The following is a 16,605-nucleotide window of genomic DNA, read 5'->3' on the forward strand; positions in this document are numbered from 1 at the left end:
CCGATTGTGGCATACTCTTTATACATTTAATAGAGACACACCTTGAAACACTAAACCATATAATATTAGACAGAACCCTTCATTAACATAATAATAACGGGCCGCCTAATAAAGACCCATCTTGAAACACTAAACCCTAAACATTAGACTTAAACACCTCATTTAATACTACGGATATGGTCTTCATTGACATGTATTTTTGTGACAGTGAAAAGAACACACCCATTTAATACTACTGATATGGTCTTCATTAGACTTAACATCTCATTTAATACTGGTAATATGGTCTTAATTGACATGTATTTTTATTAAAGCAAAACGAAGACACCCATAGAAGAGTCCGTGATGAGAATAAAATTTTACGAAGGAACCTGAATGCCAGCATTGTTAACCAATGGAAGTCAAGGCACGAGGTTTTGTGCATCCTCAAAGGTCCTAGATTTAAAGTGCATAAAATACTTGCATTTTGTACACGCGCACGTGCGTTGTGCTCTTTTTCACATGTGCTGAATAGAGAATCTGTGCTCTTTTTGCTCGTGCGAAGTACATATCCGTGTTAGATAGCGTCTCTTCGTGGAGTGACAACAAAAGTAGTTTTCCGGCCTCTGATTATTGAAGTTCAGCAATAATTCAGCTATGGGAATTGCATCTCCTATAAGAGAGTCGTTTCCCTTTACCAGATCATGCCTTACCTTTGTTCTTCTTCTTCTTGGTCTCTACTATGTCGGATGAAGAGCACCATTTCGAGAACAAGGCCGATGCCGGTGCCTCTAAGACCTTTCCCCAGCAGGCCGGCACCATCCGCAAGAATGGCTACATCGTCATCAAAAATAGGCCCTGCAAGGTGTGGCATTTGAATTCCCGATGCATTCTTTTGGCCCTTCTTGCCTTTCCAATGTGATTGCACATGAATTCTGCTAATTCCATGTATTTGGCACGACGCGTCTCAAGGTTTGCAGTTGGAATTTCCATCTAGCCGTGAATCTTTAAATTGTCAGAGTGAAGCTAACCACTTCAAGATTCAGGTCTTCAACTCAGAAGTAACTATGACTTCAGAGCAGGATAGCAAGTCTCTCTCTATCTCTGGATGTGCTATTTTAAGATTGAGGATGTTGATAAGTAGTTTTGACCTCATGGCCCAAGCTAGGACGTTCAAGATCGGGAGGAGTCTGCCCCCCGTTAAGGGCCATAGGCTCATTGCCTCTACTTCACTGAGAGCCATTGAAGCTCATGAAAGCACACAGCCAGAAGGGAGTGCGCCGGCAGAGGTTTGGAGCAGATTTGAAGTATCCCGCTGAGGATGCAAGGCGGCGGCAAGTGCTGCAGGAGTTGGGCATCTCTGGCTGCTGTTCTCTGTATCTATTTGAATCTTGATCTATTTTGGGTGCAATATACGTTTTTTGGCTCTTCTTTACTGCTGTTCCCTTCTCTAGACTGATCGTGATTTTGAGGTATTCTTGGGTGCACATGGTGGACCTACTTGTTTGTTTCCTTTGAGTTCAAAGTCTTCCACTGATTAAAGTTCTTCCGTTGCGTAGTGTTAGGCTATCAGATAGTTAGCCCCTTTGTGTCTTTTCTAACATGGTATCCGACCCAAGTAAGATCAAAGAGCGAGGGAACTAAGACCCAAGGTTACAAATCCCAAAAGGTAGGAGTTGTATGCTAGAAGCTCTAGAGATCTACTTAAACAACTGAAAGAGGTAGGTGATGACTTCTAATCATTGAATTGCGGCAGGAGTTCTTAAAGGTTGTTCATCAGAAATCTCTTTACTTAGTGTGACAAGGGCATCCTGCATGCAAATCCTGAACTCTGGTGAGGTGGGTATGTTGGATGGGACTATCTATTCTGGAAAATAAAGATTCGAAGCCATCTGGTTTCACGTGCTTTGTGGGAGATCATTGAAGGAGCAGAGAAGGAGCTTAAAGATCAAGTGGACATGACGTGCAAAGGTGTGAAAGCTGCACATCCAGAATAGATCAGAGTGGGTGATCAGAGATGCTGAGGCACTCTTGATCATCGTAGAACAACTGCAGATTCAGTTCTTCTGCACGTTTAGTTGGCGGTGACTGTATCCGAAGCCTGGATAATCGTTCGTTTTTAAACAAGACAAGAATATGGCACTGATTGGAACGCGTCAAAATCAGCTGTTCATGCTGAAGATGGATGAAGAAAATGACCATCTGGTCAAGGTTAAGGTCCTGAAGGATGAATTGGTTGGATAGTAATCAATTGACCATTCTCATGATTAGCAAGCTGCAAAAGAGCTTCAATGCCTTGGTGATGACCTTGATAGCTGGAGAGAGATTGAACCTGTTGACATTTGAGGAGCACGGTCACTTGTTGATCTAGAAGGTGGCTAGGCAGATACTGTTTGAAGAAGATGGCAGTGAGAAGGCTTATACGGCTACCACCAACAGTAAAGGGAAAGCCAAGCTGGAGAAAGGCAAACCTGTGCTGGATTTCTTTTACAAAACATAGGCTTTCAGTGTGTGAAAGTGAGCTCTGACTGGGGATACATCCTTGGGGGGTGTTGAAAAGAAATCAATGAAGAAGATGTAAGGACATGGCTGAATACCATAAATAGAGAAAAAAGCCACTTAGTACAAGATTTTGTACGTAGAATACTAATCAACTAGCTTGGTAAAGACGCTGATGAACAGTGCGGACTTTGTTACTACATGGTCTGCATTTTGATCTATAATTGATGAAGATCATAAATATCACAAAAACATATGAAGAGTTGTTGCAACGAGTTCCTGCCATAGAGAAGAATGAAACTACCACCAAGAAAAAGAAGACCCGGAAAGAAGACAACAATCTAAGATGCTTCCGCATGAGCCACTCCATGAACATCGCATAAAAGGGAAGCCCGAATCACAAACAAAGCTTGAAGCATGGTTGCACTGAGACGGAGTGTTGGATCGAGTATTAGAAGTACTTCACTTTGCTTTTGGAGCAATTCACTTTGCAATCAAGAGTGAAAGAAGAGCCTAAAAGATGGACCTGTAGAAGAAATTTTGCATCTATAGCCAAGATTATTCAAGAAAGGATACAAGTTCCATATCTGAAATAGTTCTTTCATGCTCTAAGGCTATCCTTGGCTAAGCAGGCCCCAGGGTCCCTACTAGAGAGAGCAAATGCCCATGTCATATGATGTAAACAGTTTAAACTTTATAGCGATGGTGTTCAGTCCTCTTTTAAATCAGTTACAAATTCATAGTGATAGGACCAAACGCTCCTACGGTGGTCACAAATTTAGCCTTTCGTGGCATCAACCTTAAGCTTGGTCATAGTGACAAGGAGCGTTGGTTCCAAAACACGAGGACAATGGCTGCCAACTAAGGGGCTTAGCACATGGAAAGAAATAGAATGGGAATGGGAAAAGGTGGTCCCATGCATATTTCTATCCTATTCCCATCCCACCATGTGCTAACAAAAAAAGAACTAGGGATGGGTTTAGGTAGAAGAGGACACATGGCATCATTTCATGTGTTTGGGAGGTGGGGACAAGGACACTTTCATCCTCCCATGTTTTGGAATCCCTAAAAAAGGGAAACCCATTCTAGTTGCCAGGGTCTAGAGGCCATGGTCACGGGTAACCGGTTGTCCACTTTGTTTTGCTGGCAGGGCAAACATTCACTGACAAATTTAACTACATTCCGCCACAAGCCATCCCAGATAAAGCTCTGTTTGACCTTTTCATATGTCTTAGTAATACCCACATGTCTTGCCATAGGAGATGAGTGCATTTCCTGTAAGACCAGCAGTCGGTACTTTGAATCTAGCACCAAATAAATTCTGTCCTTGCACCACAACAGCCCATTATGCAGCTTAAATTCGGCATGCCCCTGGCTCGATGGCCTCTGTAACTCCACAAATATGGAAACTGCCTTAGAATGCTGAATGTATTCTTCCTGAATACCATGAATCCACTCCTGGTAGATGGTAGAAATGGCAGACAAACTGCAAGCCCACATACGGGATAAGGCATCTGCAACCACGTTTTCTTTCCCTTTCTTGTACTCGATGTCAAAATCATAAGACTGAACCTTAGCCAGCCACCTCTTCTGCTTCATTGACAAGTTGGGCTGCGTAAGGAAATACCTGAGTGTCCTATGATTTGTCTTAACCTTGATTTTGCTACCGTGCAGGCAGTGGTGCCATTTTTTGAAAGCATGGAGGATAGATAGCCAACATTTCCTAATCATACACATGATAATCTAGTTCCTTGGCATCCAATTTTCTGCTTTCAAAAGCAACTACCCCGTGTTCTTGTCTTAGCACAGCCCCTAATCCTTTGCCACTGGCATCTGCCTCCACAATGAAAGTACGTGAAAAATCAGGACATACCAACACATGACCATGAGTGAGGGCGAATTTCAGGTCTTCAAAGCTGCGCTGTGCATCTGTAGACCACATAAAAGCATCCTTCTTCAAGAGGTCTGTTAGAGGGGCTGCCCTCTTGGCAAACTTGCGAATAAAGCGCCTGTAGAAGGAAGCAAGACCTAGAAATCCCCTCAACTGAGTAGGGTTGCGTGGTTGTGGCCAATCCTCAATGCATTTCACCTTTGCAGGATCCACTCGAATGCCATTCTTGCTCACAATGTGACCAAGATACTCAACCTCTTGTGCCATAAAAGTGCATTTGCTGGCTTTAGCATAAAGCTGATGCAACCTCAAAATTTCCAGCACTTGCTTGACATGTTTGATGTGCTTCTGCTTATCCTTGCTGTAAATGAGGATGTCATCAAAAATACCAGCACATATTTGAAAAGGAGAGGCTGCAAAATCTTGTTCATGAGTGCCTGGAAGGTAGCTGGTGCATTGGTCAATCCAAAAGGCATTACCTTGAACTCATACAATCCCCTCTCTATGCGAAAGGCTGTCTTGTGCTCATCCCCAGCTTTCATTCTAATCTGATGATAGCCGGACCTTAAATCAATCTTAGTGAAAAACTGAGCACCCTTGAGTTCATCCAACAGGTCATCTATCCTGGGGATTGGAAACCTGTTTTTGATGGTGGCTTTATTCAAGTCTCTGTAGTCAATGTACATACGGTAAGAACCATCCTTCTTTTTCACCAAGAGCATAGGGCATGCAAAAGAAGTGCTATGAGTGATGAAACTCTTCTGAAGTAAGTCTCTCACTTGAGTTGCCACTTCTTCCTGTTCTACCTTAGAAGTTGGTATGGCCTTATTGATTGGCTTATTGCCAGGTTCCAAGACTATGGCATGATCTACATCTCTTCTCGGAGGCAACTGTGATGGCAAATCAGCAAACACATCTGCAAACTCTGAGAGCAATCTCTGCATATCACAATCATCAACACAAGGAGTGCCACCCTCTTTAGTTACTGACACATTTAATGCATATATGATGCTGCCTCTCTTGAGCTCTCTGTCCAACTGCCGTGCTGAAATGACTTGCAATTTAGGAGCTGCAATACCATGCAATGTAACTGATCCATCCCTGTGGATAAAGCTGAGTGTTAAGGCATTGAAATCCATGCTGATTTTGCCCAGTGATTGCAACCAATCACAGCCCAGGACAACATCTATTGGGCCCATGTCAAGTGCCAAGAGATCACCTGCAAATGTATAGTCATCAGAGAACTTAATCCTTGCATCTTGGCAACAAGATCTACTGATCATATGCTGTCCATTATCCACTTCTACTCTCAGCCCATAGTCTATCTCAGTAGCAGTCAGTCGAACCCTTTGTAAGGTCTTGCAGTTAACAAAACTGTGGGTGCTACCGCTGTCCACCAACACATGCACAATCTTGCCATTAATCATCCCCGTTAATCTGATAGTATCAGCACTTTTAGCACCCATTAGGGCATGCATAGAAACAGTATAAAGTGTTGGTTGGGCATCCCAATAAACCTCATCCTCGTTCACAGGAGCATTACCACCTGCATCTTCACGTGCATAAAAAGGTATCACATCCTGCACAGAAAAGAGTGTTGGCCTACGGCCTCTCATGCCACTAGTGGGCAGAATCTCATACGAATGCGAAACATGAGCCACTCCTCCAACTCATTGGGAGTGCGAGTGTCCCCTTAAACTTATGCACTGTGAGTTTGTTCTTCATATCCTTGGCTGCATAATTCTTGTGTGTGTAACCTCCAGAAGTGTGGGATGTGTCATAAGTGGAATAGGTGGAACAAAACATGTTGGTTGCCAAAAAAAACTCGCTCCAAAACTCGCTCAAAAAACTCGCTTCTCGCACACACTCCTGAAATATCCTTCCACAAAAATCTGTCCAGGCTGCATTCGAGGTGGCCTAGACTCTATGTAGAGCCTCATGTCTGATTCAGATCGAGGCCAAATCCTCTCATAGGCATTGGGCTGAAGCAAAGCTGAGAGATGAGTGCTAGAGGGATAGGATCTCCCAAAAACATCAACATGAGGTTGGGATGTGCCAAATGGCAGCAATGAAGATGGGCCTATATCCCCTGCACATTACTCAAGGATATCACCCCTTGGAAGAGTCGCTGGTGGAAGTCTCTGGCTGAAATTTCCCATGGGTAAGATCATAGTGGGCTGCTCACTAATACACTTCCCAAAGATGGAAGGATTTGGCTGGTTGTGTAGTAAATACTCTACCGCCTGCCCACCTTGCATCTTGTGTGGGGATGCGACAAAATCCAGATGCATGAGTGTAACTTCGTGCTCTACAAACAAGGATGTAGCATCATCGTGTCGTATGAGATCACCCTTCTCAGAAAGAAGCTGATTGCCTTTGTCCTATACGATACCCAACTTGTGTTGTGGCAAGTTTGCCTCACCCCTAACTGTAGCTCTACCTTGGTCTCCTTCCATCGCACTTCCATGTGCATCTTTTCCATCATTTGGCAAATCTGCATTATCATGCTGCTGTGCACCCATGTACTGTTGGAAACAGTAGCTGTTTAGAACAATATGGCTGTGCAAGGGTTGCTTGCCATCATACACCTTCTCAAAAGTGTCATAACAGGCATCTTCCTTCTGCTGTCCATTGCCACAACAGCCATCTTCTTTGTGCTGTCCATTGTCTTCATAATTTGGGCTGTCATTTCGAGGTTGTACCATGTACTTGCAGCTTTTGTCATTCCTACTAGTCATGAACGTATGCCATCTGGTAGTATCCCAGAAATCTGCATGCTTGGCCTGGTTTCTATTACTACCATTAAGTGCAGTCCCATTCCTACTAGTCATGAACATATGCCATCTGGTAGTATCCCAGAAATCTGCATGCTTGGCCTGGTTTCTATTCCTACCATTAAGTTCAGTCCCAGATGAATGCATCTCTATTGTGTGCTTCATAAACATGTCATTTAAGTTGAGCAGCTCAAGTTTTGATTGTCCTTTGAAAACTTTGTTCTCAAATTTTGAAAGTGCCAATACATGGCAGCAATATTTATGACATGCTGCCCTTGCATTTACAGCACTGATGCGAAATGCCTTCATTCCCATTATGGCTGCTAAGTATTGGAGGCAAAACTCCCAGGTATACTCATTTAGTGAGCAATAGTGAAGGGCATTATTCATGTGGCTATCTTTCCCACTGTACTGCTCCTGAATGTGTGGTGATGCAGCTTCAGGGATTAAACTGTCATGCATACCTTGCTCTTGCTGCATAATCTGCTTCTTAGTAGATTTTCTTTGGCATCCTTTGTTATCATCACCGTGGTCTTCAATATTTTCTTCCTTAATGGACACCATACAACGCTGGATGCTCACCTCCTCCTCAAAGACTTTGCCCTCAAAGTTTGCATGCCTAGACATGTCAAGTGCAAGTGCATCCACATCCTTACCTTGCTGGTCAACATCCGCATCTTGATTTCTATCACAGATTTGCTCAACATTGCTTTTCTCATCATCTGTCTTTTCAACCATTTGGCCTACTTCATTGTCACTGTTATGTAGGCTTCTGCCATCACCATGCATACGAGTATTCCTTCCATTGGTATGCTGAACTGCTAGGGCATCGTCTGGAGCAATGTATCGGTCCTGCAAATTGATACAACAGCGTCCTTTCTGTCCGTATTCGTTTCCATCATGTGGGCTGCTGCTTTTATTTGAGCAGCTATCCATTGAACAGACCAATTTCCCTGCTACTGCTTCCCGCCATGGCCTCCCTGAGTGGCTGCCCAACCATGAAGCATAAGCAACGGGCTGAGGCTCTCTGATTGAGTCTGAGTTGGCGAGCGTTGGCTAGATTCAGGTTGAGTGGCTGAATGTCGTTGACATTGGGATTCGCTGATTGTTGTGGACGTTGAGATTCGAGTTGTCGTTGACGTTGGGATTCGCTGATTGTTGTTGATTAAATCATCGTTGGAGGCGCGGGCACGCACAACAGAGTAGTGTTGTCGAACGGCAATCTTCAAAGCAACACCTTCGTGCTTTTATCCGTTCAAGCCAGCTTTGTTGCTGCTATGCTACTCTTTTCCCAGCATCTAGCTCTGTCAAGCATTCATTAGGTTGCTTGGCGCTGGCTGTCAAGTTCAGCTTCTGCATTGCTGTCCGAGTTGCAGGTGTGTGTTGCAGTTGAGCGAGAGCAAGGGAATGTGAAGACAATGGTGCCAAGGTCGGAGCTCTGATACCAATGTAGACAAGGGGGAAGGGGCAGATTTGGAGATGGGGAGAGAATAGCAGAAGGAAGGGAGGAGAAGAGAGGAGAATGGGAAGGAGAGAGGAAGAGAGAGAAGGATGAGGCTATAGAGAGATAGAGAGAGGGAGGAGAGAGAGAGTGTGAGCATAGGCAACAGGTAGCAGAAGGAGGAGGGAGAGTAGATAGGATTAGATGTCACATCAAAAGTCCGTACAAAGGTGTGGAGGTGGACTTATATAGTCTCCCTCTACTATATCTCCTTTTTGCCCCCCTCTAGGCCTAAAAATCCCCTAAGCCAAATCAGGCCTAACCCTCACTTAATTGGCCTGATCTTGGCCTTCATTATACACACACACACGCACAGAGAGAGAGAGAGAGAGAGAGAGAGAGAGAGAGAGTTGTAAGGTTGCGTTCTTTTAATTTTTAGGTTACTTTAATGTATGTAGAAGTTATTTTATGCACGTCTCAAATCAAGATGCCCCCAGAATGGGTTGAATTGCATGCTTTCATTTTTGTCTAATGCCTTAGTCTACCATGGATATGTAGGTAGTGGAGGTGTCCACCTCCAAGACCGGCAAACATGGGCATGCAAAATGTCATTTTGTTGGTATCGACATATTCACTGGGAAGAAGCTCGACGATATAGTTCCTTCCTCTCACAATTGTGATGTAAGCGTTCCTTGGATTACTTATAGAGCACTTGTGTTCCATGCCTGATCAGCTGAATTCAAGCATGTATATGGCTGAGATGTTTTGTCAATGATGTTTGGAGTTCCCAGGTACCTGAAGTGAATCGAGTTGACTATCAACTGATTGACATTTCGGAAGATGGATTTGTAAGTACTAAGATGGATGTTTGTTTATCTTTGCTTAGTCACCTTTTTCCTTTCTTCTTTGTTTCTTGTTACCTTTCCCCTTTGTAATTGACGTATTATAGTAAGCATTGGGTTTGCCCAAGAGACCCTGCGGGTCTTTAGAAACCCAGTATAGCTGTTTATACTTGGGCACTAGTGATGACATAGCATTGCTTTGCTTGTTAGTGTGTCTACCTTTTGTTTTTCAAACAATTTTGTTATCTCATTTTTCTTCTCTTTCGTTCTCTCTTTTATTTTCAATGTAGCAATTTGGACTTTAGTACAACAAAAATATGGATTTGTACTATTGGATATTCTAGTCTTACAAAGGTATATTAAGCTCACTATACAGACTTCTGAAAGGTGCCATTTTTTGTGTGTGCTCAATGAAAGGAGTGTGGACTACTGAGCACAAATACCCAGTTTTTTGAATATTGTTGTCTATGCTAAAAGGGTCATGTTTTTTGCATGGCATATGTGTTTTCATCTCAGTTGACTTTTCATATGCTAAAAGGGTCACGTGTTCTATACCTCATTCTAGACGGTCCACATCTTGAAGGATTGGCATTTGACGTTTGTAATTGCATTCTGGTTGTCAAGTTTAACAATTCTGCAAGCTTATCATTGATATAATAGTGGGCATCCATGACTCAGTTGACTTATATTTTATTCTCATTGCTTTTGACCTAATTCTTTACATCTTAGAAGCACAACTTCCATTTAAGTGTTTTTTATTTAAAGCATAGAAAATGAGGACATTGCCTTTATTTACACAATACTTTGGGTGAGTCTGAAAGAACACATTCATACTTGATCCTTAGTTCGTATCATAATCGTTTCTTTGATAATAATGGTTTTAGTTGAATTTGGTTGTTAAAAGGGTCATGTTTTTTGCATGCCGTGTTATGTTTGCCTCTCAGTTGACTTTTCCTATTACAAAGATCTTGGTCGTATCTTTACTTTATTCTAGGCAGTTATGTCTTGATGGGTTGGCAGTGGACATCTGTAAGTGCATACAGGTTTGGAAAATTAACAAATTGTGCAAGCTTTTCATTGACATTACTTCTCTACAGTAGTGGCCTTCATATTTCAGTTGACCTCTCTTGTATTTTTCATTGCTTTTAACCTACTTCTTTATACAATAATTTGGGTGGGTAAGTCTGACAGATCGCCTGCATATTTGTATCCTTAGTTTTGTTCTTATTGAGATCATAATCATTTCTTCGCTTGATAATATTTTTATTTCAATTTTCTGCATGTTGAGACCCTAGAGAATCCACGCCCCCCCCATCAACACCCAACCAACCTCCCCCCCCCCCCCTCTCTCTCTCTTTCTCCCTCTCCCTCCCTGAGCATGATCACTGAGTTCTTTCAGCTGGATCACACGGATGCCCGTTCCACAGGTCTTAGACATCATCGTCACCCAGAGCCAGCGACACGCCAGCTCAGACAGAGGGTTGATGCACAGATTACACTTGGGGACATTCCCTCCATGTTCAGGGTGGGGGCCAGACCGACAGGTGTGACGTTTGCTCTCGTTAGACATACAGTTGGGACCAGGAGAGAGCGTAGGACGGCACCCACTGGGGGTCTAGCACACTTCTTATGACGGTAGTGGAGGATGGTTTTTCTGTCGATGATTAATATTATTGTTTGACGTGACTATATCTGATACAGTTTTCTGTTTCTGTATGGGTGTGGATGCTCGGTTAGTAGCTCCACCCGATTCGCACCTCACCAGAAACTTGGGCATCTCGACCACATGAGAGGTGGACCTGTCACCGACTTAACATAATTCAATAGGAAACATGAACGGAGTAAATACGTAGGTAGGTGCACTTTGGGAGAGGAGGCCAACTGATGCTCTCTCTTGAGGCTCTTGAGCAGTAAGGGTGTTTTGCAGCTGAGCAGCCTCCCCTTAGTTTTTCAAGATGGATTCTTTTTTCATACTCATGTATTGTTTGCATGTTTTCCATTCCACTTTGTGATTCTCGCTTACACCACTAGTTCTTTATTTCAACAAAGGAAAGAACACTATGACAACATATTCACAAAACAGGAGATGAAAGAAGGGTTTTTTCCTTCTACCCCCTCACATTCTCTCAATTTATTTGTGAGATCAGGGTAAGAGACACTGTCTTCCGTTTAATCTTATAAGTAGCAAGTTGAAAGGAAGGTAGGTCTTATTCTGAAGTATGAAAAAAGTGTTTCACTGCTCAAACGCAAAGCTTGAAATGTTTACATATGGCTATAATGCTTTCACATCCCTCCACACAGTTAGTTCACCAAAATTGGGCAATGATGAATCCTTGGCGTTGCAGCTTGCAATGTTGGATCTCAATAAAGGGGAACTGGCAGGTCTATGTGAAGGCCCTTCTCAACGTTCTCTACGTCTGCATTTCAATCACTCTGCATTTCAATCACTCATGGTCCCCTCTAAATCCTTTCCCTCCATTTGATGCATGCCTCTCATGTCGTATGGATCAGTGTACATGGCCATTTGGGTCTTGTGCAGCCCATGCTTGTGTATTCATTCTCTGATATTAGTTTCATCACGTCCCCCAACCTTCTTTTGCTCTTTAGCCTTCTCAAATCTGCTCAATAACTTTATAATTAGTCACAAAGTCCTCACTAGCCAAAGTTAAAACAATCTTGTAGTCATCCACGCTTTTGGCTGGATGGCTGAGCGACTATGCAGTTCACTCTCACGAAGGTAGTTTTGTACCTTTGAATTTTCCCAAAATATGTGAAGTTTTGGTATGCTAGTCCCTGCAGCGTTACATGGGACTTACAAATGAGGCCTTTGATATCCTGAGTCCCTCTTTGGCCAAGAGCTCTCATGCCACCCACACGCCCTGCTGTTTCATTTCGATTCCATATGCAAGATGGATCGTAATGGTGTTTGGAACATTGTCATAAAACTTACCCACAACACCAGCATTGAGATTTAGAGATCTATCTCTTTCCAAGCCTCGAGCAACCAATAGAACAATCTCCAGATTGCGCTGTTCGAATCCTCTCCACCATTCCCTTCCTGGAATCCTATTCACAAAGGGGCTATGTCTCATCACCGAGATCTCAACAACTTTGAGCTTAAGGTCATGCATAGCCAGGGGCTTAGCTGCTGTTGCATTAAGTATAACCATTCTGTTACCATTTTCTGTTTTTGCAGGGTTCAAGACCTGGTGAGGTCCTCTCTTTTTAATACAAGTCCTCCCATCCATTCAATGAGCAAGGGATGATTGACCCATACCATACGGTTTTGGCAGGGTTCAAGACCAGGTGAAGCCCCCTCCTTGTAGTACAAATCCTCCCATCCATTCAATCAGCAAGGAATGACCCATACCATACTTCGTGAGGTCCCCTCTTAATATAACCACTCTGCTACTATCTTCTGTTTTTGCAGGGTTCAAGATTGGGTGAGGTCCCCTCCTTTTATTACAAGGCCTTCCGTCCATTGAATCAGGGATGGTTGACCCTCTGGATTGTGCCATTCGAATCCTCTCCACCACTCGCTTCCTGAATCCTCACCAAGGGCCATCACCAAGATCTCAACAACTTTGAGCTTGAGGTCATGCACAGCCAGGGGCTAAGCTGCTGTTGCATGTAAGTATAAACACTCAGTTGTTGCCAAAGAACTGAAGGCAAAAATGAGCTTAAGAGTTGGAGATCTGTTTTCGGAGGACATTGAGTCTTGTTAAATGGAATGAGCATCATCCACCATAGGCAAAATTGACCCATTCCAAGTATGCGGCCAGGTTGAAGGAGGCTGAGAAGGCCAAGAAGATAACCGAACAGGAGACCATGTTCCCAAATAACATTATCAAGGATTTGAAAGATGGGCGAGAGTTCTGAACCTCAAAGAAGGTGGTACTCAATCTATGTACAATGATTTAGCCAAGGACAATCCAAGTGAGCGAAACCTTACCCCTGACTTTTTTTGCCCAAGTATGCACCTTGCTTTGGAATACTGAGATGTCTATGCTTGGGATTACACAGATCTAAATGTCAGCTTATAATACCCTTGGTACAAGATGCCAGATCTATCAGACAACTACACAGTAAACATAATGGTTGGTTGTTTCCCTTAGTTGTAGTACCAAAGAACGGGAAGCTACGTGTTTGTGTTGACTAAAGGAAGCCAAATGCAGACCCCTTCCTATTTTCAACTCATTAAATTTGCCACCACACCCTAACTTCTTTTAGACAGTTTTCTCAAGCATCTAGCTTAACTTATATACATAGGTCTTTTGGTTCTTTAGTTGTGTCTTCAAGTCTTTTAAGTAATTTTGTCTACCTTCCAAGTAGTGCAGCTCTTCCAGCATAAGTGCTTTGTAGCTGGTATGAAACTATCGACTCTGGATTTTCTGGGACCTTTCAATGAGAAGTACGAGAAAATAATGTAATCTGTGTTACTATGCATCATGGACCTCAGCTCTCAACGTCCATAATTGGAATCCTTTGCATGGAGGATTGGTATTGATGTGTCCAATAGATCTGTTTACAAGAACATGCAAAGAATTGTGGACAGGGATACACAGTGATGTTTAGGGACCACTAAAGCAATGTTTGTGGCCATATTTTGATATTACAGTGGTCATATGTGTATACATGTGAAGATGTATTTACATTTTACTATTTGATTAAGCTTAGTGACTTTGATCTTGACGCATCTAATGGATATAGGTGAGTCTCCTAAAAGACAATGGGGATACTAAGGATGACCTACGTCTTCCCACAGATGATCAACTTGTTGTGCAAGTAAGGGTGGTATTGCTTTGCAGTAATAGACAATAGGACATACTGTGCAAAGAAACTTCACTGAATACTTTTTGCTTCATACCTATGGAATGTTTGTGCAGCTGAAGGAAGGATTTGCCGAGGGAAAGGATCTGGTGGTCACTGTCATGTCAGCCATGGGAGAGGAGCAGATATGTGCTTTGAAGGATATTGGAGCAAAACAGTGAGCTAATCAGGTTTTCAATGTGTGCATTGTAAAGGAAGCCTAGCACTATTTGTACATATTGCTTAAATGATGGTATCAGTCGGGTCCTGATGTGCCTCTACACTGAAACTGCTCCACCTCGTTGGTTCCAAGTTTCTTTGATAAATGATGTTTATGATGCAGTAATAAAACTTGATTTAATCCATCACCTGGCTTGTTTTGGTCAATTAAGCCTCCCTCCCTTGAGGAGACTCATTTGTAATCTGCATTGCTTATCATGTACCCTGGAAAATAGCTGACGCAGGGGTTTTGGTGACTGTCCCTTTATGTATGCAATGTAGTCCAAATATGGGAGGAAATTTAAAGGCATGATGGGAGTCTTAAATATTTGAAGGAGAAACCCACGATCTAAGTTAGAATTATGCTTCATGCTCTTTTCTTACTCAAGAAATGGCAATCGTGTACTTTCTTACATAAATTAATTGCAAAAGCTCTATGATCAAACACAAATTTTGGTCAGACTTTCAAATGACCAGTCTATCACAAGAACATAGAATGATACTTTACTCTTGTACCTGAAATTTACAACTTTATGGAAAAGATGAAGCACCACAATTGTACAGGATTACGCTTATAGTGAGCTTAATGGGATTTCATATTGCTTCTTGGAAGCCTTATAGACATTTGTTGTGACAAACATAAATTTTAATTGTATTTTTTCGGGCGAAACAAGAGTTGTACTATATTAACAGAACAACTTTGTACAGAGCTTGCCAAATTTGTTTGTCCATAATTTCCAGAAACAAAATAAAACATGCATTGTAGCTCCTTAGCATCATCCACAGTAACAGCGTGGGAAAGACCTATATCCATAAGTGATTCTGGAATCTTTTAAAACCGGGATAGCATCTTATGCTTGGGTACCGATGAGAACATGCGTGCTTGCTAAAGTTATTGTACCTTTCTTTCACATGTCTTCTAGACTAAATTATTATATCACAAGTTTCTTGTCATCATGGCCTCATTCATCGCTGAGCCTCCCTTGAGCTTCCACCTTGGCCACGGATTGAGATTTCTCTCATGTATTAGATATGATAGTATTTGATTATGTTGTACTCATTGTGGGTGATGATGCTGATTAGAGGCTCCATCCTTTCACCTCATTGTATCAAGTTGCTGCTCTCGATACAAAGTCTATGTGAAGAGACCCGGAAGTGCCCAATAGAGATCCTTAGTGAGTGGGGTAAGTAGATCTGTGTGTATCCTGGGGCGTCAATGAAACCCTCCTCTGTGATACGTAAACAGTGATCTCGGTAAAAGCTAAGCTTCACTGGGAGTTCACTCGGTCCCAACTAGGTCCGAGATGTGTGTAGGTGTAAGAGATCCTCATGGATAACGTGGTTGACCTTGTGTGATAGGAGGGGAGAAAATAGACCATCCATGCTATATTGGAAGGGAGGTAGTCTATCCATGTGGAGCCCCAATCACACTCGCTCGCTCATTGTTTTCTTTGTTTTTCAAAAAGATTCCTTAGAAAATTTGGATATATTTTGGTCTTATGAAGGTACATATATATAGTAGTCATACACTTGAAGGCTATTTCAAAAGTCCATACGTTCTCTTTTCTTTTAAAAAAGAAAAAGGAAACTTCTATTAATGCTTGAAAAACACCATACAGCTCAGCTTCAAAATGAGCTAAGGATGGTAAGTACAAAGAGAAACAAATGGCTGTTAGAAAAGAAGCAGCATATTTCCTAGAGAACCTAGCTCATTGTTTAGGGAATCTTCGGAACAAGGACTAACAACTAGGGTGGGGGTTTATACATCCGGTAGATATCTCAAGGGGAAAGGGTGTAAAAGACGCTTGCAAGCCAAAATTTTTCGTCTTTTGACAGTCACTCTCGTTCTTGGAGTATCATGCTCCCAAATGGTGTGCAAAGTAAAGATGATGTCTTGTCAAATGGCAATGAGGGTAGCCGTTGGAGTGATGTGATGTCCTCCCATCACTTGACTACTACACGCGACCCAACTGTTCCACGCAGTAATGTTGGGGACACTATCTTCCAAACATTGTCCTCTGGTGAGGGCGTCGGGCTAACGCAGGAAGGTGGTGAAGCATCATAGATCTTTAATCTCTATCTACAAGACCTGCTAGCCATGGACCTTCTATGCTGTCAAGACTGGATCAATCAAGAAGGCATGTCCTCTCA

At 42.6% G+C, this 16,605-nt stretch overlaps 1 protein-coding gene across 2 annotated transcripts; it reads left to right on the forward strand.

Annotated features, from left to right (window-relative positions):
• Positions 1-477: 477 nt before the first annotated feature.
• LOC147882846 (eukaryotic translation initiation factor 5A-2-like) lies at positions 478-14,975 on the forward strand. 2 transcript variants are annotated; one of them, XM_087400276.1, is made up of 5 exons: positions 490-844; positions 9,143-9,265; positions 9,376-9,432; positions 14,137-14,211; positions 14,313-14,928. In XM_087400276.1, exons 1-5 carry the CDS (start codon positions 722-724, stop codon positions 14,415-14,417), a joined length of 483 nt encoding a protein of 160 aa, XP_087256402.1. In that variant the 5' UTR covers positions 490-721; the 3' UTR covers positions 14,418-14,928. The 2 variants fall into 2 exon arrangements, with proteins under 2 accessions (XP_087256403.1, XP_087256402.1); XM_087400277.1 differs by lacking the exon at positions 14,137-14,211 and having other exon boundaries at positions 478-844; positions 14,313-14,975.
• Positions 14,976-16,605: the final 1,630 nt, after the last annotated feature.

Source organism: Dipteris shenzhenensis, chromosome 29 (assembly GCF_047967505.1).
Source record: "Dipteris shenzhenensis isolate YYH24624 ecotype China chromosome 29, Dip_SZ_1.0, whole genome shotgun sequence".
In the NCBI taxonomy this organism is placed as follows: domain Eukaryota; kingdom Viridiplantae; phylum Streptophyta; class Polypodiopsida; order Gleicheniales; family Dipteridaceae; genus Dipteris; species Dipteris shenzhenensis.

Bases quoted from the DNA above. Each gene is read 5' to 3' on its own strand.
- LOC147882846 (XM_087400276.1), top strand. From the start codon at position 722: ATGTCGGATGAAGAGCACCATTTCGAGAACAAGGCCGATGCCGGTGCC. The intron at 845-9,142 runs GTGTGGCATTTG...ATGGATATGTAG, and splicing joins TCAAAAATAGGCCCTGCAAG to GTAGTGGAGGTGTCCACCTC. The intron at 14,212-14,312 runs GTAAGGGTGGTA...ATGTTTGTGCAG, and splicing joins ATGATCAACTTGTTGTGCAA to CTGAAGGAAGGATTTGCCGA.